Genomic DNA, 24,388 nt, shown 5'->3' on the forward strand with positions numbered 1-24,388 from the left:
ACATTCAAGGACGAATGAATGGGGGTCGGTGGAGGAAGAAGAACCTCAGCCCAAGTGCTGTAATTTCTGATCCTTGCTTTTCACCAAAGTTACTTTGGTAATAAGCTCTTTCCATCTGGGCTTCCGTTTCTTCAGACTGCTTTAAATCTCAACATGATCTTCTCCTCAAATACTGTTTTCCAGGGTATGTTCAGACTTTCACTCAACTGGACAGGGTAGTGTTTACCGAAGCCAATAGGCACTGAGGCAAGCAACCCCGGCAGATGAGAACCAGTCACTTTAACTGTGGCCTGCAGACCTGGAACCATGTCGTCCTTCAGATGGAGGTCGGAAGTCAGAGGTTGTTGGGTTTGTGAGCTGGGCTGGACCAAAGGCCATGGATGACAGCAGATCAGGACTGTTTGTCTCACGGGGGCAGGGCGGCGGGGGGAGAGGGGGAAGGACAATTCGCTGAGCAAGGAGACCTCAGAATGTCACTGACAGAGGGTGAGGAAGAAAGGAAGTTAAGAAAGACACAAAACAGATATGGTTACTTTTTTTTTTTTTTTTTTTTTACTTTGAACATTAGCATTAAGTTTGTTACCGTACACATCCAAAGGCCCAGCATGTCGGAAATATCATGAAGTGGCACACCTTGTACCAGAGTCTCACAAGAATAAAATAGACAATGCTACATTGAGTGGTTAAAAATACACAAAAAAAGTAGTTTTAACAGTCTATAAATTTTTTATACTTAAAATCATGATTGAGTTGAAATAAAAAAGTGCATTTCAATTGCTAAAAAAATAATATTGGTATAGTTAACACAAGGGGAAAATCAGTACGTTGAGGGATCTGACAGGATGCTGGAATAGAGATGACTCAGGGAAGCTAGGCTAGCTTGGGGATTCAGGGGGAGTTTGGTTCTGCCTCGCCACAGCTGCCTGGGGCCAAGAGCTCTCCTCTCCCCCGTATCTTCCCCATCTGAAGAGATCCCATCTTACCTACCTGTCACCTCCCCAACTGAAAGACTCCTCTAAACTTTTTTTGCAGCAAGAGAGAGGTACCTGCCCTAATGCGAGTCCAACTTGACCTTCAATTACGTCTTCGCAGAGGTAGGAGAGGGACACTGCCCCCTTCTGGACTTGACACGAGTACCCCAGCCGCATGGTCTTAATCCTTGCGACCTAGCAGGCGGAACAGGGACCAAGCAGCTTCTGTTTTGTCAAACTCCTTTGGACAAATGTTCAACATTCAACAACAAGCTTTGTAAACCTAACGCTAAACGATTCCTGGCAAGCAAACTGGATTTTTTTTTCTTTAAGAAATGAGGAAAAGTGCAAGTGATTTCAGTACTGTTGGGGAAAACAAAAATAAAAACCAACAAGTTACACCTGACCACCTGTTACCTAAACCAATCACAGCTTCAGTTTTGCTGTCGAGTGTGGGAGTGGGTCAGACTTAGCCAGGCAGGAAAAGGAACCAGGCAGAGATTCGGTAAGAAGGCCATTCCAGGTGCAGATGCCTCTTGCCTCTACAGGGTAAACGGTTTCTATCGGGTATTTGCCCCCAGTTACTACTGACCAGCCAGCCCCTTGAGAGGAAGATGTTGCCATGAGAACAAACCTCGTAGTAAGGGCACCAATGAAGGTCATGGGCCGCAGGACAAGTCCTAACCCAGGACTTGCTCCCTGGTGTACCAGACATCCCCTGGAGCAGAGGTGAGAGACACTTCCTCCTTCAACCTCCAGTCAGCCCTGCTGCTCTTGTCCCTCTCAGAGATGTGATCCCCCTGCACTGCTGGCGGGATGTGTAAGAAAGAAGGGCTGCCTTCCTGCTCTGCACTTCTGTGCCCCCAAGGGTGGGGCTTTCCATCTCAGGGCATCATTGTTTAAAGCGGATAATTAAGATGCGGAACCCACAAGGACCTGTGACCGCTCATCAATCTTTGCATCCTGAAGGGTGAGCAACTACTGGATTTAGTAATAAAGGAAGATGTCTTAAAAACAAAGATCTATAAATAAGCACTGAGCCAAGAGAGGATAGTCTATGAGAGACTTTACAGCAGGATCTTTCAAAGTTTGAGAATGGAGAAGCTAAAGTACTTTGTTGCTCTCTTGTGGACAAAGCCAGTACTGCTGATGGAAGAGAATCACACAGCCCTTGACAAGAAAGGAGTTAAGATGCATATTGAAACTAGTGGAAGATTGAGAGGGATTCATCCGCTTTTCAGAGGCTGCAGATATATCCTTTGGGATACAACTTTAGAAGTAAACACCAAAATCATGCCACACAGTCTCTTGCCGTTTTGGAAAAACCTAATGAGTTGGATAATCAAGCTCAGAAAGGATATTTCCAGGAGTGTAAGAGATCCTAAAATAATGAACTTTCAAATGCAATTAAATACAGCCTTGAGTCCTATGCAGGATGTGATGTGACGTCTCTGTCTCTGCCCTTGTGATCACCTGGTCCCTTTTCACCTGTCAAAGGCAGGCAGGGAGGAAGCTGTGTTCGCTCAGAGGAGATGGATATTCAAAAACAACTTGATTCTTTGGCACATTCGAGTCAGAGATTGGCTCTCTGGCTGATCAAAACCAACGAATGTGAGCATTAAATTTCCTTTAGGACTGAAGCAAAATTCAGCTTCCATCCCTTTCTGCCCTACCACCATTTTTTATGCATCCCCCCAAATTGTTTCTAAGTAATTTGTAACCTCTCTGATCTCACTAGAGAAGCTCGAATATTGTGAAATGGACCCAGACACCTCTCAGGAGCAATGGCCCTTTGATACCTGCACCAGGTGTGCCCTATTAGAGAAGACCTGAAGCACGCCAACAGTGAGTCTCAGGGATGTGGCCCATCCAGGTGAAAGCCTGCCATGCCTCTCCCCAGTTGGCTGTACTGCCTGTGACTTTGAAGAGAAGCCATACATTTCAAAGCAGAGACTTTAGGTAGTCAGTTACAAGGAAAGAGGCAAACTTCCAGGCCAGTAACGGGGGCTGTCAGGGCAAATGAAAGTGAAAAAGTATTTAAAACACAAAACTCTTGTTGCTTATTTCTGTAGTCTACTTTTTGCATTTTGTAAGCTGGTCTTTAAATTCCAAAGAGCCAGGGAGGCTTTCAGGTGTCTTGAATGTATTCATTACCAAACATAACCAATTCTCATAATTTTGCACTATCTCATCAAATAACATACTGCTGCTAGACAAAAGGAGTTAGGAATTTATTAACAGCTGCCTTCATAGACTCCCACTTTGTGTGGTTATTAGTCTTGAAAACCTGAGTATTAGTATTATTAACTTTAAGAAAAAGGGACATGGCATTTTTGGTCAGATAGGAAAAATTTCTAAGACCAAAATACTCAATAGCTTTCATTTCCTTAAAAAAAAAGAAGAAAGAAAAAAAATGCAACCCAATTTCCTCATTTTAAAGAGTTCTTTTTTCTATTTGTTTTCAGCTTTGGAGGAGAATTGAACAGGAGGCAAGAGATCCGCACAACAACACACACATCAGTTTTGACTGTGAAAGATTAGCCGACTGCTACAATGGTTTATCAATAAGGTGCTCATATCACATGGAGAACACACTGCAACCCCTTTTTATTACATCCTTCATATATTATGTATTAGTCATACTTTAAAAATTAATGAGAACAAGTTAGAAAAAAAGGTAACTGGAAGTTTCTGAGGGACAGGAAAGAAGGTAACTGGAAATTTCTGAGGGACAGGTGGGTGAGAAAGGCAGAAGGACAGCTAATAGACTTCTGATACACCCAGAGAGCGATTTTAAATTCATTGGACTAAACTAGAATTATGGGCACAATCTTCTGGAACGTTCCTGGAAGAGAGAGGCATGTAGGAGCAGGGCGCAGCAACAGCAGCGTTCAAGATCCTTTAGTCAGAAAGGAGAGGCATTCAGGGAGACCCACGATGCGGAGATGATATCCAAGAGAAGTGCTCTGTGACCTTTAACTTTAAAGGAACATCTCACTTCTGGTGAAAGAAAAGAAAGTGAGGAGTAAGGATAAAACCTTTCATCATTAGTGATTTAATAGGTCAAGAAATAAGATAGAAGCAAAAGTGTAAAACATAATCTACAAGTGATGTAGGGAGACAGAACAGGAGTAGGTCCAGAATTCACATCCAAGGGTCTAGCTAGTTTGTACAGCCCAACCAACTGGAATAAGGGTGACTTCCAACACTTCAGGAGAATGAAATAAGCAGAGGTAGGATTTAGACCAGGGAAAGAATGTTTCCGGGATGCTGGCTTTTTGAAGGCACTCAAGAACAGAGTGAAAGATGGAGCTGCAGTGAGCTAATGGCGAGTTGTGGGGTGGTGTGGACTCACTGATCTGTCACAAGGAAATAAACACAACTCCAGGAATGATGTGACAATACATATATTATCGAGTAATACATAGAGTAACAAGGTAGTAGAAATCCACTTCATAAGTAGTTTCTTACAACAAATATAGCTTCTACTTAGGGAATAAGAAAGAGAAGTCTGTTTTCTGGATATGCCACTCTGCAAAATAGCTGTGATTTAAATCAAGAATTGGATAAACGGTACACTATCTGGTTCTTTAAACAAATTTACTGAAGCAAAAGCTTCAAAGTTGGGACAACCAAGGAGTTTGCTTTTCCTTTGAATCCTGCAAAACCTATCCTCTAAGACAAAAAGATCTGATCATAGAGTCTATAAAAAGTCTAAAGAGTATAAAAGTATAGAACTATGAAAGTGGACATATTGATGGCAACTTTTATGGCTTCCATAGAAAGTGTGGAGAGGATCTCTGGTTTGCTTTATCGAGGTAGTGTCCAGGGCTGGAAGGCCATCGTTATTTAGTATAAATGCTACAGATGACAGGAGCAGGGTAGTTCGGTTGTTCTTATTGCATAAAAATGCCACTGTCTCTAGTGGCTAATGACCTTTCATTCCTGAAAAAAAAAAAAAAAAAAAAAAGATCTTTTGGGAAATTTCCTATCTTGGTTTAGGCAAAGAGAAATTAAAACCCAGTATTTATCTGCTCAATTTTATCGTCTGAAGAATTCTAAACAAGCTGGTTTTTATAATGGTAGAATAGTTGATAAAATTCTTAAATGTAACTTATCCCGTTTTCATGAAATACTTCCCACATAGTCTAGAACAGCACTGAAATGTTCATCATGTGGATCAGCAATGTAATAAAGGCTGTCACTTCTATACAGTAGTTCAAACAGAAGGGTTTCCCTAACTTTTGTTTTCTTCATCTTCCTCTTCTTTTTACAAAAAATCCCACTTACCATTCTGTTTCACTGCCTGAAATCTGCAAGATGGGGAGAATAAGTATCATTGGCAATGGATTTCTATCTCTGCCCGATCTTCTCATAATTTAAAACTTCCAGTGACATAAAAATTAAACATATATATCAATTCGACAAACGTTAAGTACTGAGAAAAATTTCAAGAACTAGAAAATTCAAAGTTGACAAGCATCTCTTTAGCGTATTTTGCCTTCAGTTAGTATATGAGGGACAATCAAATTATAGAGAGCCTTCTAACTACTATGAAAAGATACTTCCAACAAATGTAGTTTCTAAAAAGGTGGTACAACCATGGTAATGTCATGCTCAGTCATTAATTTAGGACAATTCATGTAAATGGTAGATTGTGAAAGTAGACATAACTGATTTGCAAAGATTTCTTTGAACTTCCATAAAGTCTTACATGGAGACTCCCTGCTTGCTAAAAATAAGAATCAATTCACAAATATACGCGGAGATGAAGCTACGTGGCTTTAAACTGCTCATCTTATTTTCTTCATTCAAATTCAAAAAAAAAATCTAACTCCATATGAGCCTACCTGCCTCAATCTGAGAAAGCAGCAAGCAGCCTTTTCATTAAGGCTAAGGAAGAATTTAAACTTGAATGACCAATCTATGAGAACAGAACAGAAAAAGAATAATAAAAAAATGCAATGTCAATTCAAGAAAGCCCTTGAGAACTTTCCTTGAGTAAGACTTAACCCTACCAGTGATACAAGCCTTTAAAGAATGGTAAAATCAAGTAATGAGAAAAAGCCTCAACTGGATATCTATATAACGCTGAACTGCGGCCTTTGTTGTCTTTAAAAGACGAAGGACAGGTAAGGGCTGAGCACTCAAACTCCCCCGTTCTTTTTTTCATAAATGGATGGTGAGCAGGCATGGAGTTCTGAAGTAACAGGTTGCTGTACTCTATGTCGGAGGGAACATACCACAGAATGCAACTTTCTTCTTAGTGAAGGACCCCAATCAAATTTCCAACCCTGAGTGTGAGTCTTGAGCGTGTTAAACCTGATGCACATATGTTTAAGGCTTAATCCTGCAGTTGTTGTATTCAGAAGCATGAATGTTGCGAATATTCTTAATGCATTTCATTATTTATATGTGATAGGACACTGGCGAGGAGTCATTATGTTCTGAGCAGTGTTCCTGAAGACCACAAATCCCAAGTCAGGGAAGGGATACTTATGTAGGGGGAAAAAAGAAACGAGAAGTTTCCAGATTGTTCCATAATACGTTTCACTATGAACTGTATTATGTGACAATGCTGATTAAAAAAAAAATCTTTTTTTGCTTCTGTTAAGGGTGGTGGTGATTATTTGCTTAATACTGGTTTTCCTATGTAGTAGGCATTTTCTTATGGCTATATTCACTTGGATGAAAAATCAAATATGACTACCTGAATTTTCCAGTGTATGATTATAGTACACTTCATAAAATGGTTGATTTAATGGTCTCAAGACTAGAATTCAGCATTGCTGCCCAATACGGTAAGTTTATGTAGAATATAATAAGGTACTATAGCCAATTAACTAAGCTGCAATTTACATCTTTAAAAAAACCATTTTAACATTACAGGCTTGGCCATTGTATAATGATATCTCTACATGAAGGTGTACATCCATCTACAAACTTGTCATGGAACGGGAAGGAGGCTGTGGAGTTAAGGGGAAGCAGCCACTAAAGAAGTAACAGTCACAAACAAGAAATTAACTTTCCTTATTAGTATGGGTACCTGGGTGCAAAAACTGTATACAAAGATTTAAAATAATAACATTCTTTAGAAATTACATCCAAAAACAGGAAGAAAAGTAGGTCTTGAGATACTTTTCTGCCTCATTCCAAAAATTTTCCTATGCTCATTACAGAGGACTAAAGGCAGTAATTGGAAGGAAAAAATGAGGAAATTTTCAACCAAAAAGCTAGTAGAGAATGTGATATTTACAAAATAGGGACTTGACCTCACTTGAGAGTTCCATTTTTTCCTACCACAGAGCTAATCAGCCAGAAAAGTGCTTGAAGCATATCTGCACATTTACTATTAGAAATTAAAAATAAATAAAGCCAGGATTCTGATTTAGGCAACGATCTAAGAGCCTGAGGAAAGAAGAATGAAGAAATGTCCACATTAAAACACAGAGGAAGAGGGAGAAAAAGCAGACTCAGCTTTGGAACTCAATTCTCTGAGATGAAAAAAAACAACAACAACAACACAATTTTTAGTATATAGAGTCTGGAGAAATCTAATCAGTTAAATATGAGCAATAGGTTAGCCCTTCTAGTCAGCCTTTTCTATGTAAGCTCCTGATCATGCTCTTTTGAAGCTTCTCAAACCTGAAAAAGTAACTTATCTTAACGGTGTTAGAGATGCTGCTCTCACTGCCTGTGAACACCACCGTCACATAATTATCTGCAGAGAACAGGGCAGCACAATGTAGGAATTTTCTTTCCCTTGCTACAATTTAAACTGTGATAGGATAGTCAAAGTCGTGGATCTATCTATAGGTGAACAGATATTTAAAAGCTCATAGTCAATTTGTTCTCATCCCAGCTTCTCAGCTACTGTCAGCAACATCATGTTTGTGATTTTAGTGTACTATTTTATGTCACAACCATTCTAGGAAAATACAGCAACCTCAAAGCGAGCAGTGTATTCTGAGACTTCCACTTGTCGTTGCCACGGGTGGAACGCAACCAAGCTCTGGGGAGAATGAGAAACGGACACGAGTGAGAGCAATCCCCACTGCTGCCGCCTCCTGATGGGGAACAGCTCTACTCCGATTTTTAATACCTGCAAGCTCTAGGTGACTTCCCTGGGAAAGGTCCAGCTCCCTGCAAATCATCCCATTTAACATGGTAACCAAACCAAGTGAAACATGGAGGACAGGAGCGTGTCAACAAGCCTAACGTGCTGACACACTGAGTGTGAAGCCAAGGTTTAAAAGCTAGCAAGGACTTTGCCACGTTCTGCAAGCCAAGCCTCACTGTGCAGTAAGCTGGTGTCTGGAGACCCTCTCAGATACAGCTAGTCTCTGAAGCACCTTTGAGTGGTACGGATGTAAGAATAACTTTGAACGATAGAAGTTATATGCATCTTTAAGAATCACATTTTGATGATTATAAAAATTTTTTTTCCTATTTTACAACATAGGCCCAGCTACACTGAAAAAATTACACCGCTTATTGAAATACATTTCATTTTAGAAACAGACCACTAAAGAAGTCTATACAAAAACTCTAAAATAATTTCTGTAGTAAAATAAAGAGTGCGTTAGGAGAGCTACACAAAAAGAAACTTCCCGTCTTTCTCTATAATGCTGGATATACTGGGAAACGCAGCCGGCTCAATTCTGAAAGCCAGCACCGAAAGCTGCAAAGAATTTGTTAACGATACACAGTGATACAATTAATGCTCTGGATTAATCTCACAGCCTTCCCGATTAGTACAAAGGAAACCGGGCCTGTCCCCTCTTTGAGGAGAAGTCCGGGATATAAAAGCAAGCATACCTCATCAGCTGATATGAAATTATAAAATTCCACAAGTCTGAGTATTTGAAATTTATAAAAGTCACCAGAAAATGCACGCATATTGGGCTTTAGTGCCGCGGTTCCCCTGGTTTAGATGACCGTTCCCTCCGTGAGCTCAAGGGTAGTCTGGTTCCTTCTTGATGTGTTGGTTCCCCAAGACAATGACAGGGCTCCTGGTGGAGGCGGGGGAGAGCCTGACAGCTACAGAAAGGCTCCCCGACTCCCCCTCTGCACACTCACACAGGGGCACACAGCTCATGGGGAACTGTGCATGGAAGGAGGTGGGTGTTAATGGTGCTGTGCTGGACTGCTCTTCTCTGCCAGGTGCCGCAGAAAGTTGTCCTCACCCTGGCCTCTGTGATTTAAAGGCTCGCTCTTGAAGAGAGCTGGAGGTGGGGGCAGGTGTGGGACTGGGGGGATAGGAAGGTGGTGTGGGTGGTGAGGGTGCGGGTGGATGTGGAGGTGTGAGAAGGGGTGGGGGATGGGCCGCGGGGGAAGCGTGCTCACAGGGTTCATACTGATTGGAGGGGTGGGGGTGGTGGGGGTGTTCACCACAGAAGGAACCGGGGTGGCTGGGGAGCTCGTGAGTGGGATCTGGACGGCAGGCGGCACGTTCACGGGGCTGGTCACCCGGAAGCACTTCTCCTTGTGGGCCTTCAGCATGTTGGAGAAGCGGAACCGCTGGCCACACACGTCACATGGATAGGGCTTCTCGCCTGTGTGAGTTCTGCGGTGCCTCTTCATGTTGGGGCGGCTGGTGAAGCTTTTGCCACAGATTTCACAGATAAAGGGTTTCTCTCCTGAGATGAACACAGAGACAAAAAAAATGATTAACATCCTAGGCGGTGATTATGTGCTCACGCTAGTCCTCATATTTAACGAGGAAATTACCTCTCCTCTCCTTTATGGCATATTATATTCTAAGGGTCATAAAAAGAGTCTCCCCCAAAGCTGGGACTTAACAAATAAGAGCAGATAGGAGTTAAACTTACATACAACCTACCATCTGGGCATGGTAAAAAAAAAAAAAAAAAAGAAGACTCAGGCAGTAGTGATCCTTCACATCCAACATGAAGAACTGTTCAAATTGTTCTCCTGCACGCAAGGCAGCTAAGGCCACGGATGTATCTCTGCTTTTTTTTTTTTTTTTCTGCCTCTTAAATTTAGGCAAAGTTCGTCTGTTAGCAATTTCTGAATTCCAAGCAAAAGAAAGACTGCTAAAATGTCCTGTGGAACAAATAAGTCTCTTCATGTCTACTTGCCTATAATCCTTAGCATGTGGCTTACTTTTTGGTATTGGACTTGGGAAAAGGCTGGGTGGCTCATTGTCACCAGGAATCTTATGCTGCAGTGGCTCCCAGTGGGAGAGCTAGTGGCATTTCTGCAGGCAATTTCTTCATTATTTGGGACTACCTGGCATATCTGAAGAACACATGGCATTCCTGGCACCAGCCTACTGACTGCCTCTAAGAGATTCTGACAACCAAAAATGTTCCTACACCACTCCCAAATGTTCACGGGTGTGGGGAGGGTTGGCAGGGGCGCTACTGGCCCTGGTTGAGAAGCATGGATCTATGAGTCAAAAAGGAAACAACATTTCATAATTCTGAAGGCATCTAGACAGGAAATAAAGGCTTGATTTTTAGGGTCCCTTAACTTTCCTTTGGACTACCATACGGTTCCATGCTGTCCACCTGCTTTTCTACCTGGGCTATAGGGGGGAAACAAAATGGTTTCTGAACGTATACAACCATTAATCATTTCATGCAGATTGCTGTGGTGAATACCTCTGTACATGTGCTTCAGTGACATATGCTTGCATTTATTAATTCCTTCATCAATTCTCAGTGTATGTAGCTTGTACCTTTACTGTAACTCCAGCTGCAAGAGGCTGGCCTCACCTCAGTTACCACTCCCTTTCGTTCTGTCCTCACTCTACTCGGTATAAATAATAGCTATGGTGTCTAGAGCCTTCCTGTGTGCCTGGTACCATTCTAACTACTTACATCTATGAACTTTGGTGATCCTCACAACGACAGCCTGTATGAGGTAGCTGTTGTCATCCCTATTTTACTGACTGGGAAATTAAGAAACTTGCCCAGAGTTCTACAGCTAGAGGACAGCCAGGATTTCAAACTGCAGTCTGGTTCCATCCTGAAGTGTGCTTTTGACACATAAAATACAGGCACTTCCCACCTTGAAGCTCTGTGCATCCCTGCGCGTGTGAAGGGAAATAACATCCCTACTGTTCTACATTCTGGGACCCCTCCGTACGTGAGGAGAGAACACCTCTTCATCCATATCGTACTCATTTCTTTTCTCTGCCTTTGAAAACTGACAGTTCCCACTGCCCTTCTTCAGTGGAAGCTAGAATTTTCCTTGCTTCCTCCAGAGACTAGACTGTGCAGTCAGGAGGAATTAGTCTTGTCTGTAATCACCAGAACTAGGTTCTAACATATTTTGCTTATCTTTCAGCTTTTCATTATTCATTTGCTGCTGGTGGTAGGCTCTTCACTGTGATTCATATTCAGCTTTCTTGATAACTTCAGAGCTCACCTTTTTTCCTTCTTTTTTATCCGTTTCCTCCAATTACCTTAAGAATTTCAAATCTCTGTTAAACAGAATCAACTGAATCAACATGGCATACCCATCTGATGGAAAGCGCCATTAGAAACAGTACTATGGAAGTATAGAAACAGAATTACTAACACGAAAAAAATGGGTACAGAGGGACGCCTGGGTAGCTCAGTGGTTGAGCATCTGTCTTCAGTCAGGGTGTGATCCGGGGTCGGGGATTGAGTCCCACATCAGGCTCCCCACAGGGAGCCTGCTTCTCCCTCTACCCATGTCTCTGCCTCTCTCTGTGTCTCTCATGAATAAATAAATAAAATCTTTTAAAAAATGGACATAAAAAATATGGAAAAAATTACAACAAATATCAGTGATTCTCTCTGGGTAATGGGATGATGAGTGATATTTTATTTTTTATGCTTACGTGCACTTTGTGTTTCTCAAACACGATTTCCATGTATAATTTTAAAAAATTATATTGTTTATTTAGCATATTTTTTCAGAGACTCAGTACTTTTTTTTTTTTAAGATTTTTAAAATTTATTCATGAGAGACAGAGAGAGAGAGAGAGAGAGAGAGGCAGAGACGCAGGCAGAAGGGGAAGCAGGCTCCATTCAGGGTGCCCAATGTGGGACTCGATGCCGAGACTCCAGGATTATGGCCCCCGCCAAAGGCAGAAGCTAAACCACTGAGCAACCCAAAGATCCCTATATATATATATATTTTTAAATTAATTTTTATTGGTGTTCAATTTACCAACATACAGAAAAACACCCAGTGCTCATCCCGTCAAGTGTCCACCTCAGTGCCCGTCACCCATTCCCCTCCAACACCCGCCCCTTATATATATATTTTTAAAAGCACACCTAAATTTGACAACCTCTCTAATCCCACTGGGCCTCTCCCTCCTGGACTCCCCATAGTTAGTACTCTTTACTCCCAGCAGCTGTATGGAAACACAGCCAAAGGACTAACTCTCTGAATTATTAGTCTAATCTGAGCAGACTCTCCACTTGATCCACTTGATTCATTAATCACTTCTTAGGTGCACTAGACCCTGCATTCACAAACAGTACATATTCATTGTAAACTTACTGAAATTTATGGACATTAGCTTCTTTTTTTTTTAATATTTTATTTATTTATTCATGAGAGACAGACAGACAGACAGACACACACACACACAAACACACAGAGGCAGAGGGAGAAGCAGGCTCCATGCAGGGAGCCCAACGTGGGACTCAATCCCGGGTCTTGAGGATCAGGCCCTGGGCTGAAGGTGGAGCTAAACCGCTGAGCCACCCAGGCTGCCCTGACATTAACCTTCTGTTGCCTGCTCCAACCTGGACCAAATTTTGAATTTCTAGTCATCACTCATTTGTAGTCTTCTGGGCTATAATGATTTGCCACAGAAAGGCCAAAAACTATTAGAACCTACCTACCACAGAGGCACCTGGGTAGCTCAGGGGTTGAGTGTTTGCCTTTGGCTCAGGTCGTGATCCTGTGGTCCCAGGATTGAATCCCACATCAGGCTCCCTGTGGGGAGCCTGCTTCTCCCTCTACCGATGTCTCTGCCTCACTCACGAATAAATAAAAATTTAAAAACCTTTAAAAAACAAGACAGCTACCACAAATCCATGGATTCAAATTAAAAGTGGGTCCTTTTTATTACTCAGTAACCTCTTATTCATTTCTTGAAGTCCTACCAAAATTTCTGCATTTGTTGTTCCAGATGTAAGCCTGCAGTCCCACTTACCTCTAACTCTCACTACTCATCAGGCCACATCTCCTAATCATACTAATGAGTGATGTTAAGGTCTCTGGGAAACCTCAAGGTAAAATTACAGTGAGGTTGAAACAGGAAAAATAAAGATGTGACACTTGCAACCAAACACTTGCACAATGTCCTACTTTAGGAAGAGCTGGTAAATGGGTTGCTGGAAGATACATGAAAGTTAAGTCTATGAAAGTAACTAGAAAAGTATCTGTATCAACATCAATACATCTAAGGATGTGACCGAACCATTATACACAAAGCTAAGCTGATTGTAAGCAACAGTACTGTAATGAGTCTGAAGAAAGAATGTTACACATGAAGGCAGAGAGTCTATAGGGAAGATAGAAAAGAACAAGAATTTGGCTGGCTAGTTAGTTGTTTGGTGCACTGTTTGGTACAGCGAACAAGTGCTGACCTCCAGTCTGCTTAGTACAAATATCCTTGGGCAGTGATCAGAACTCTGTAGATCTATATATACAGCCGAAACCATTCTCAGGTCTTTAGCCTTAAATCCATTTTGCAAACTGCCTACATAGTATTTCCACTTGAAGGTCCTGTAGGGGTCTCAAAACAAACAAGTGCAAAATTCAATTCATTATCCTACTTAGCAAATCTGCCCCTCCCTCTCCTGTTCTTTATCTTGACAAATGGCAGTCGAGATCCAAACCCTGGGACTACCCCTTGATTTCTTCCTCCCATACCACCTTTATCCAGTCAGTCACTACGTTCATCTGACACTATTTGTGTATTGCTCTCACTTCATCCATTGCCATCACCACAGTCCATGTCATCACCCTCATTCCCCTAGATTACTGTGACATCCATCTGACTGGTTTTGCCACCTCTTCTCGCTCCCTGTCTTCTAGCCCATTCTCCACATGGTAGCCAGAGTGAACTTTCAGACTTGTGTCAAATCTGTTCAAAGCCACTCAAAACCTTCCCACTGTCCTTAGGATAAAGTCCAAACTTTTTTACATGGCTTATGGGGTTTTGGGTGACCTGGCACCTGCCTACTGCTTTCCAGTATCATGTCTCATCATACTTCCTGCCTGGCCACTCTGACATCCACCAAACTCTAGCCAACTTCATTTAGTTCTGTGTACTTGCTATGTGCTCCTCAGTGAACCAGTGTTATGCCTTGTATGTCTAAGCAGCATGTCTGCAAGCCCTGTGAACCCAGCAATGTTTCAGTCTCGTTCACTACAGTAGCCCAATTTAGTAATTCTTAATGTTCATAAATAAATATTTATTAATTCTAAGACATGCATTCCCTGGCATATTGACATCTCTGAAACTGACGCATACCTTATACTTGATGGCATGCCATTTTTTATTTGCAGCATTTTATTAGCAGTATACAAATTAAGTTTGTCTTACAAGGGGTGGCTTCTTGGATTTGAGGATGTATGGTACTCACCACTAAGATCATTCAATGATCTTCCTCTGCTGTAATGCCCTGTTCCTACCAATCTTCTGATGATAATTTAGCTTCTAATATAGATTTTTATTTAGGCAAAGAACATGGTGACCAAAGAAATAAGAGTTCTGAACCATCTGCCACTCAGCTTTTTCACTGTAAATTAAGAAATCAGCAATTTTATTTATATATCATTAAGACTATTTAACACACATCAATTCCTCTGATCCTGATCTGCTTGAGTGCATGGACACATTCTGGAAGCTGAAAAGCAGACTCTGGGATGGTGCTTTTGCCCTCATGATGTCCTGCATATCCCTCCATTTTATGACTTGCTATGTTAAATTATATCAGAATCATTAAAATATGTGGTTCTGGAGTCAGACTGCCTAGGACAAGTGAGCCTCAGAGCCTCTCAGAGCCTCAGTTTCCTAATCTGAAAAATGAAGATCATAATAATAGGTGATTGTGATAAATTGAAAATACAAGGAAAGCACTTAGAATAGTATCTGGCACATAGGAGACACTCAATGCATTTTAGTACTGCTATGATTATGATTATTATCACCGCCATCACTGTCCCTGGACTGTAAGCTCCTTGAGAGCAAAAACCAGGTCTGAATTCATCCTTGTGTCACCAGGCACTTAGCGCTATACCTGGTACAAGATCAATCAGCAATTATTCTATGTTGAATTCATCCCACAGTCCACACCGTCCTAGGAAACACTGCCTCAGGGCTGGGCAGACTCCCTAGACAAGGTCTGCCTCACTTCTCTTTAACTGTAAAGAAAGAGCCCACTCAATGGCATTTCCTGAGATGGCCTTAATCCCCAACAAAACATACTCTAAATGTGGTTGCATCCAGCCTTAAAAGAGCTATCTCTTTTCTTCTTTAATGCTAACACTTCTTGTATTTTCCCAGGTAGTACTGTCATCCTTACTTAGTACCAAGGAACCAGAGACTCACAGAGGCTGTAGTGAATGGCAGAGCCAGGTCTGTCCAACCCCATTAGCCAGCTACTTTCCCCATTTGAGCATTACAAGCAATATTAAAAGGCAGATGACAAACCAGGGGAAAGAACTTTAATACTGGTGTTTTTGGTTTTTAAAGATTTTTTAAAAAGATTTTATTTATTTATTCATGACAGAGAGAGAGAGAGAGAGAGAGAGAGAGAGAGAGAGAGAGAGGCAGAGACACAGGCAGAGGGAGAAGCAGGCTCCATGCAGAGAACCCAACGTGGGACTCCATCCGGGGTCTCTAGGATCACACCCCAGGCCAAAGGCGGCACTAAACCACTGAGCCACCAGGGCTGCCCAATACTGGTGTTAAACAAAGTCTAGTATATGTAAATATACAGAAAGAGTTACTATAAACAATACAAAAAAGTCAAACACTGTAATGGAAACGTGAATACAAAAAAAGCGCAAGCAATTCAGGAAAGAAAATATACTAACATTCAGTAAGCACATGAAAAAATGTCCAATCTGGGGTGCCTGGGTAGCTCAATGGTTGAGCCTCTGCCTTGGGTTCATATCGTGATCCTGGAGTCGTGGGATTGAGTCCCACATCGGGCTCCCTGTGAGAAGCCTGCTTCTCTCTGCCTCTCTATATATCTCTCATGAATAAATGAATAAAATATTTTTAAAAATTCCAATCTTATTTAGCTACTAACTAAATACAAATTGATACAATAAGAAACCATTTTCCACCTATCAAATCAGCAAGGATTTTATTTAGCACTGGAAAGGGTTGGGGAAATGGGTATTTTCATGCACAGCTAGTAAGAGTGCATGTGGATGTTATTTTGCAATACATACCACCAAGTCTTAAAAATGTGTACATCTCTTTGCCCTAATAATCCCATTTCCAGGTATTTGTCCTAAGTGAATAATCACAGACATGTTAACCACAAACCTGTTTATCACAGTATTATTTATAACAGTAGAAAAATTGGAAACAGAAATCATCTAAATGTCCAATAAGGAACTTGCTAAATAAAATGGAAACAACATCCTTTACTTTATAGGACTATTGTAAAAGTTGCATTGATTATATGAGGCAATATATGTAAAGCACTTAAGATAGGGCCTGGCACATACGTGCACAATAAATGGTGGCTATTATTACAACAAATTTACCAGAAGGAATATCACCCAACCATTAAAATAATATTGCTGTTAAGGACGTAATACAGTAAAAAGGAAAAGCCAGTTACAATAAAGACCCAATTTTTGTCTTATGTCTATATACATGAATACATCAACATTTATACATAGTATCAATCTGTATGTGTATAAAGAAACTAAAGTATTTTTTAAAAATGTATGCCAAAATGTTAAGAGTAATGATTTTTCAGTGATGATTTTTTTAAAGATTTTATTTATGAGAAACAGAGAGAGAGAGAGACAGAGACAGAGACTTAGGCAGAGGGAGAAGCAGGTTCCCTGTGGGGAGCTCACTGCGGGACTCAATCCCAGGATCCTGGGATCAAGACCTGAGCCAAAGGCAGACGCTCAATCACTGAGCCACCCAGGTGCCCCCAGTGATGATCATTTTTATTCTATTTTCAACTTTCATATTTTCTAATATACTTTGGTAAGTATGTACACTCTTTTAATGAGAAGGATATTAGATGGCAATATTTCTTTGGAAGAAATAGGAAATGTTGAGTTTGCCAATTTGGTCAAAGAAGAATACTTAAAATAAAATTTTATTCAACAAATGTGTTAATCACAAAATATATACTCTGGTTTCATATTATGGACATTTAAGGGTCTAAAGAAAGAAGGACATAAGGGAAGGAAGAAAGAGAACAAAAGGCAGGAGGAGGGAAGAGGGAACCGGGAAAGAGATGTCCAGAAGATACGCAGAGGAGAGGAGGGGACTGCTGAGGCAGAGGTGTCAGTGGTTCCACGCTCCTTCGAATCATACAGCAAACACTCATGGGGCAACTGCCACGTCCCAATCATTGTGTGTGAAAATGACACAGCTTCTGCCTTCAAAAAAGCTTATTTTCTATCTAGTTCCACAGCTTCCTACTTTACAACAAAAAACGGGATCCTAAAAGCAACTCAGAATTCTTAAATTATAAGAGGAGAATATGTTAATAACTCTGATATATCCTGCTGTCCATCCACTTAGGCTTCAAAGTTCTCATTACCCTTTAAGGTGTTAATTTATTTAATTAAACTCCCCTCATGACTCTTAATCTAGACTAATCCTTAAAGTTGGAGGGTGCTCTGCTCTCTTCTCTGAATGGGAAAGAAGCCCCACCAGGCAGGCATTCTTCCTTGGATAGGAACCAGGACAGAGTTTCCTCACTTCTAGTTGGGCAAAAAAAAGAGCAAGGGGCTAAGCAAGATAATCTATTGTGGTTCTTTCTAGCTCTGCTACTCTGTGGACTAACAGAATGTAGACTCCTATGGCTAGATTTTATTTAGAAACCTGAAAAAATGGCTCATACTGTTCAATTTGTACAAAGACAGCTAATCCCGGAATATCAAGTTAAGGCTGAGATACAACGACACAGTGTTTACAGGGGGAGCTACAAGATTCACATCAATGCTAGGACAAAAACCTCTAAAACACTAAACGGTTAAAATATGTTTTAACCTCATCTGATGGGAGTTGTTCCTGAAAAGTGGTAATTTTGGGGAAACCCAATCCAATCAAACTTTAAGCAACTAAGAGGGTATCCTATCTATCTATCTATCTATCTATCTATCTATCTATCTATCTATCTATTTATTTATTTATTTTGAGGGTATCCTATTTAAAGCAGTGTTCTTTAGTTTTTAAAGTCCAGAAGACTTTCCTTAAAAAAAAAAAATTAAAAAAAATCAGGGATCCCTGGGTGGCGCAGCGGTTTAGTGCCTGCCTTTGGCCCAGGGCATGATCCTGGAGACCCGGGATCGAATCCCACGTTGGGCTCCCAGTGCATGGAGCCTGCTTCTCCCTCTGCCTGTGTCTCTGCCTCTCTCTCGCTCTCTCTCTGTGTGACTATCATAAATAAATAAAATTTAAAAAAAATCACATAGGCACATACACAAAACAAGCTGTGTACAATTTCAGAAGATCCTGAGCCCTAAGTAAATAATCCAATGTCTTGAAGGAACCCCCAGTTAAAAGGTCTCACAAATAATCCTTTTAAAAAAATGAACAGAGTTATGAAAACCCAATTTTCAGGATAATAAATCTGTATTTTTATACACTAGGTTTATTTCAAGTCGAATTTGCACTCAGAGTGCAAATATGCGCTTTTGTTTTTTTACATAAACAGACCTACAGGTGATCATCAACAAGTGCTTGAGACATATCTCAACTTTTCCCAAGAAATTCTTACCAGTGTGTGTTTTCATGTGTTCGTCGAAGTACTGCTTCATGTTGAAGTCCTTGCCACACCACTGGCACATGAATTGTTTGTGCCCGATGTGGATGCTCATGTGGGAGCGTAGCTGGTACTTGTACTGAAACCTTTCGTCACAGTTCTGCATTGGACACAGTGGAGATTTTTGAGTGCCAAGCATAGTAGCTTTACGTGAGCCCACCCTTACAAAGTCTCTGAGATTAGGGTTCTTTTCCACACTTAGAACAGAACGTGCTGTGTCAACTATTTGGCTCTGCTGTCTGCCCCTCAGTTACTAACGAAAGGGAAATTTTCTCAAATGATTATCATGGAAGTACACCCAACTTCTCTGGTTTACTGAGGGAAGAAAAAGGATTCTTCATGTGTTATTCCTAGGTTTAACCTAGCCTAAGAGGGTGAGGAGCGTGTTAAAGATGACCTCTCTCTACCTGGCAGCGAGGTGACACACAGCACCTGGAACTCATCTAGAGGGTCTGTGGAAACGCAGCCTCATGCCTGTCCCTCACACATCTCTCCCTCAGGGCTTCAGCAAGGAGATAAAAGCTTGTCCCTAGGCCTGGGCCTGGGGGGCGGCGCATTCCTTACCTCGCATCTGAAGGGCTTCTCTCCAGAATGCTGCAAGGAGTGCACCTTGAGGGACATGCTGCGTTTGAACGATTTTCCACAGGTTTCACATGTAAATGGCATGTCTTTTGTGTGTGCTGCAACACAGAATGCACTACACTCAAAATAAGCCCACAGAAAAGCTCTGACTGAAAAGACTTCTGTCCTGCTGCAAGGTAATTGTGCCATCTGAACTTTCTATACTTTAATTTGTGAGGCCTTAATAGTAACGTTCTTTTTTTTTTTTTTTTTTTTTTAATAGTAACGTTCTGAAGAGAAAAAGAACATCATCGGGAAAGAACCTGGGGAGGAAGACTGTCCCGTGCAGGTGGGTGACGCTTAGTGAGGACATGCTGCAGTTGGTCTCAACAAGTCACAGTTGATGAAACCAAGGCTGTTCCTCAGAGCCTGCCCGATCCGCAGCGTAAAACACACCAAAGGACAAGAAACAATTATAGGCATGAGGGAAAAGCAGCAGGAGGAACTTACCAACCATGTGTTTCCGCACATGAGCCATGGTATAGAATTTCTTCTCACAAATTTCACAGGAAAACTTCTTTTCTGCATATCCATGGACAATCTTGATGTGTTCATGAAGGGACCAGAGTTTCTTGAATGATTTGTTACAGGAAACACACTGAGCAGGATAAATAGAAATAATCTTTATTTACAGGGGCTCACAGAAACCCACAGCTGCCTACGGGCTGATGAAATGGGCATGCTTTAGATTCGTGCACAAGAACCAGAATCCAAACAGATGCCAATCTTCCAAGGAGTCCAGATGCCAACATCAACATCTGGATGTTCTACTTTTCAAGATGCATCTTTTAGAGATGCTTTGGGAATATGAAAACAATGGCAGAAAGCCAGACAAAAACAAATGGAAAGTTCCACCAACGTAGAAGACTTGACTACTTTTCTCAGATTAGTATGGTACCAATAGGGAAGAACCAAGTTCTTAAAAATAAATGGATTACCAAGAGCAGCTGCTTCCTACACACAGGTCACTGTGCAGTTAGCAGGTATTTACCAGAGAGTACAAACTAATTTTAAGTTAGCACAAATAAAAATGAGATGAAACACACATTTAATGGTTATAGGCCTGTGGAAGCATAACAATGTTTCCATATGTTAAGAATGCATTTGAAGCCTTCATTAACACAAATTATTGAGATTTTATTATATTTTCCCATATCTAATGTACTTTATGAAAGATTTCCCTCTGGCAGAATTTCCTGTAACTTTTTAAAAAATATTTATTTATTTATGATAGACATAGAGTGAGAGAGAGAGAGAGAGAGAGAGAGAGAGAGAGAGAGAGGCAGAGACACAGGAGGAGAGAGAAGCAGGCTCCATGCAGGGAGCCCAACGTGGGACTCGATCCAGGGACTCCAGGATTGCGCCCTGGGCCAAAGGCAGGCACCAAACCGCTGAGCCACCCAGGGATCCCAATTTCCTGTAACTTCTAAGCCATCAGTATCCTCCTCCCTTCCCCTGAGGGCCAGCACCGAATCTCTTTACACACATCTATAGAAAACACACGCAATGGCACCTAGCTCCTTGTATTATGAATCACTAATAGTCTACAATATGAGGTATAAAGCATATAAGAATAAAGTGCTTCTGGTTAAAGCAAAACAGTACTAGAAAGTTCTAGGTAGCCACTGACTCTGAAACGTTTAAGGGAACAAGTTAGTTATTCACTGGAAGTAAAGAACTCTGAACATCATGGTCACTTCAGGAAACAAGGACTCTGAGAAGGGTGAAAAAAATTAGCCACTGGTTGGACCTGCTTGAGAGGACAGACTAAAAAAAAAAAAGAGAGAGAGAAGGACAGACCTACTCCTACAAGCCACTGTGCCAGGGCAGGGTTTTGATTGTTATTTGTTATTAGGTCACCAGGATTATGAGGATCTATATGTATGAACAAAGCAGTGTTCTTTAGGAATGTAAAGGGAGAGAGAGCTCTCTTAGCAGAACCCACAAAACATAAATGCAAATTTAAGTCCTTACAGTGAGTAACAGTGAGGAAAGTCATAGAATGAGGATGTATTAAATGTTTTCTTTCTGTAACTTAATGAATCAAATTTAAGTAAAACATATAAACAAACACGGGTATGTCTGGGTAGGTTCAGTCAGTTAAGCGTCTGCCTTCGGCTCAGGTCATGATCCTGGGGTCCTGGGATCCAGCACCACATCAGGCTCCCTGATTGGCAGAGAGTCTACTCCCTCCGCCCCCCTGCTGCTCATGTTCGTGCTCCCTCTCTCTCAAATAAATAAGTAAAATCTTAAAAAACAAACAAACACTCTACTGTATACACCTTTCAGCAATGAGTCATCAGAAAACCCAAGTCTGACCCCTAGGGTGCAGCACCACTTCACACTACCCTTGGCTTGAACTATCACAACCAATTCATAACCAAGCAAGGACAGTGGTAGTGACTGGAGGGTCTGGGTGCCATGAATTAACCTTCTTTGATTACCAAGTGTGTAAGAGATCAAGTCACAACTGATGAATCAAAAAGCAGTGAGTTGTTAGCAAACATAATTTATATTTTAAAAAATCTCTTTAAAGTAAAGCAATATCAATTGTTGATTAAAAGCGAGAGGTAAAGTGAAAAAGGAGCACTCCAGATCAAGCGCATTCCAAGAAACAAACCAAAAACAATTTCATTTTTCAAAAGAAGTCTGGCTTAAATATGGCACAACACAGTTGTATTTTATGTATCTTATGGAGACAGTAATAGGCTTACCTTTTATGAATACTTATTAATATGCATTCACATGGATGAATCAATACAGCTCAACATGATAGAATTCACTTGACATAATATAATTAACACACCTCTTAACCTATCACAATATAGTCCTTTCAATACATTAGCCTGGTTTGAAAACCACATTCTGTTACCTTAATAATACTGTACAGTAGCATTATGTAACCCTACTGCCAGGTGGGCAACATTTTCAACCAGCTCAGCCTCTGTTTAAAGGTTGCATATTCCCATGGGCTCAGCCTCTTGATAAATTTAATGTTGTCATCTCTCCACTGGTAAAAAGCAAACTCACTCCTGGAGATCGTCCATTTTCACCGGTCTGAGTCATTATGGGTTTTGTCCCCATCAGCTGCACTAGAATCTGGCACCCTTTCAAACCTAAAAGGGGACCTCTCTCTATTCCTGACCTTTACTTGGAATTTCCCACCTTGACAGAGAAGATGCCAGAATGAATTATATATGACATGTCTCACAACAGTGAATCTCAGTGCAAAGTCGGTGTTGACTTTACCTCCCGGGCAATCAATCACCCACAACAGATTCCCCCTTCCAATGTGCCCGGGTTCCCACTAGTCCAGCGGCAGGTGAGTGTAATGCTTTTGAAAGAAAATGTTAAGCCTGGGTTTTGAAAAGACCAAAGCAGGAGCTTTTAGAAAGATAAATCGGTGAAAACTGTCCCTTCGGCCTCTACCGTATTTATTCTCTTGGGCAGATACCAGGTGAGTCTCAACAGCCAGGTTCTATCCTGGAAAGTTTGCCCTCTTGGTGATGAAAAACCTACCTGAATATTTTTTTCACAGTCTGTTTGCTGGTGAAGGGACAGCTCACTTTCCAGGACAAACTTCTTGCCACACTTATCACAAATCTGCATGCGCCTGTGGGTAACGTTCATGTGCTTCTCCAGGTACCAGCGAGTATTAAACACCCTGGGGCACTTCTCACAGGTCAGAGTCTCTTTCTCTTCACACTTAGCCTTCTGGACTGGTGCTTTAGGCTCCTTTGCGGCCCGCTTCTTCCGCTTAGGTGGCTCTACGCTCTTCCTACGCCCTCTTGTAGTCCTGGGAGTCGGGGAAGTGGTAGCCGCAGCCACGGAGCCGGCTCTCCTGGTTCTCCTTTGTGTGACAATGGCCTTCTCCGCCGTCTTCTCCTTCTTCTTCTGCCTTCCGTTCTCCCCATAGTCATTGCTGTCATCGGTGGCCTCTTCCTCACTCTCCTCCTCATCCTCCTCACTGCTTGTCTTAAGAACAGGAGTCTCTTTGGACTGAGAAGAGACACCCTTTTCCCCTTTAGATACATTTAACGTTTGATTATTAAGGTTTACCTCCACTATGATCTGCTCCCTTTTGTAAGAGACTTCCTCCTCCTCCTCCTCCTCCTCTTCCGTGTCATCAGAATTCTCCCGGTCTTCTTTAACAGCATGCACGTCAGACACTGCTCTTGTCTCCCTGAAATACGGCTGTTCCTCTGTTTCGTGGAGATGTGGTTTGCTCATCTTGGTGTCCACTAACACCGAATAAGGACTTCCCGATTCTCTTTTGTACACTTTGGTGGACAGGTCAAGTTCTTGGTTGGCACCATGATAAAAGGTAGATGGCACTTGACCGCGACGACTATCTTCTTGTGCCATTCCTGCTACATGCGCAGCACGGTTTTCAACCAGCTCTGGACAAGAACTGGCTGTGTGGCTCATGGGTAAGTGGCCCAATTAGTAAGCAGTTCAGACTATAGAGAAATAGCTTTCAAACAGGGTAATTATTACAACTCAAATCTCCCTCCATCCACAAAAAAAAAAAAAAAAAAGCACTCGAGTGAAAAAAAGGTATTCCTGGAACCTGTGTGCAATTCTTCCAGTGTTGCAGCACCAAAGCAGAAGTCAAAAGGTTTGGTATTATGGCAAGAGCAGAGCACTAGTGATCTTTCTTTCAAGGAGAGCAGCGATTGACTTGGAGCATCTTATCTACAAAGAAAAGTGAAGAGGAGAAAAGGTCAGATACCACTATTTCCTTCCTACAGCCTATGCACGTACATCCTACAACACAGATGAAGATGATTAAATTATTTACAG

The 24,388-nt window shown here is 41.5% G+C and overlaps 1 protein-coding gene across 1 annotated transcript in view; it reads right to left on the bottom strand.

The window, feature by feature from the left end:
• Positions 1–533: 533 nt before the first annotated feature.
• ZNF652 (zinc finger protein 652) overlaps positions 534–24,388 on the bottom strand; it is a 65,861-nt gene continuing 42,006 nt past the window's right edge. Inside the window, exons 2-6 of the mRNA XM_072747435.1 lie at positions 23,105–24,280; positions 20,036–20,183; positions 19,529–19,644; positions 18,920–19,064; positions 534–9,610 (exon numbers count right to left, since the gene is read on the bottom strand). Of these exons, the coding sequence (XP_072603536.1) occupies positions 9,099–9,610; positions 18,920–19,064; positions 19,529–19,644; positions 20,036–20,183; positions 23,105–24,013 (1,830 nt within the window). The 5' untranslated portion in view covers positions 24,014–24,280 and the 3' untranslated portion in view covers positions 534–9,098. The remainder of the gene's footprint in view (positions 9,611–18,919; positions 19,065–19,528; positions 19,645–20,035; positions 20,184–23,104; positions 24,281–24,388) is intronic.

This window comes from Vulpes vulpes, chromosome 2 (assembly GCF_048418805.1).
Source record: "Vulpes vulpes isolate BD-2025 chromosome 2, VulVul3, whole genome shotgun sequence".
Lineage (NCBI taxonomy): Eukaryota > Metazoa > Chordata > Mammalia > Carnivora > Canidae > Vulpes > Vulpes vulpes.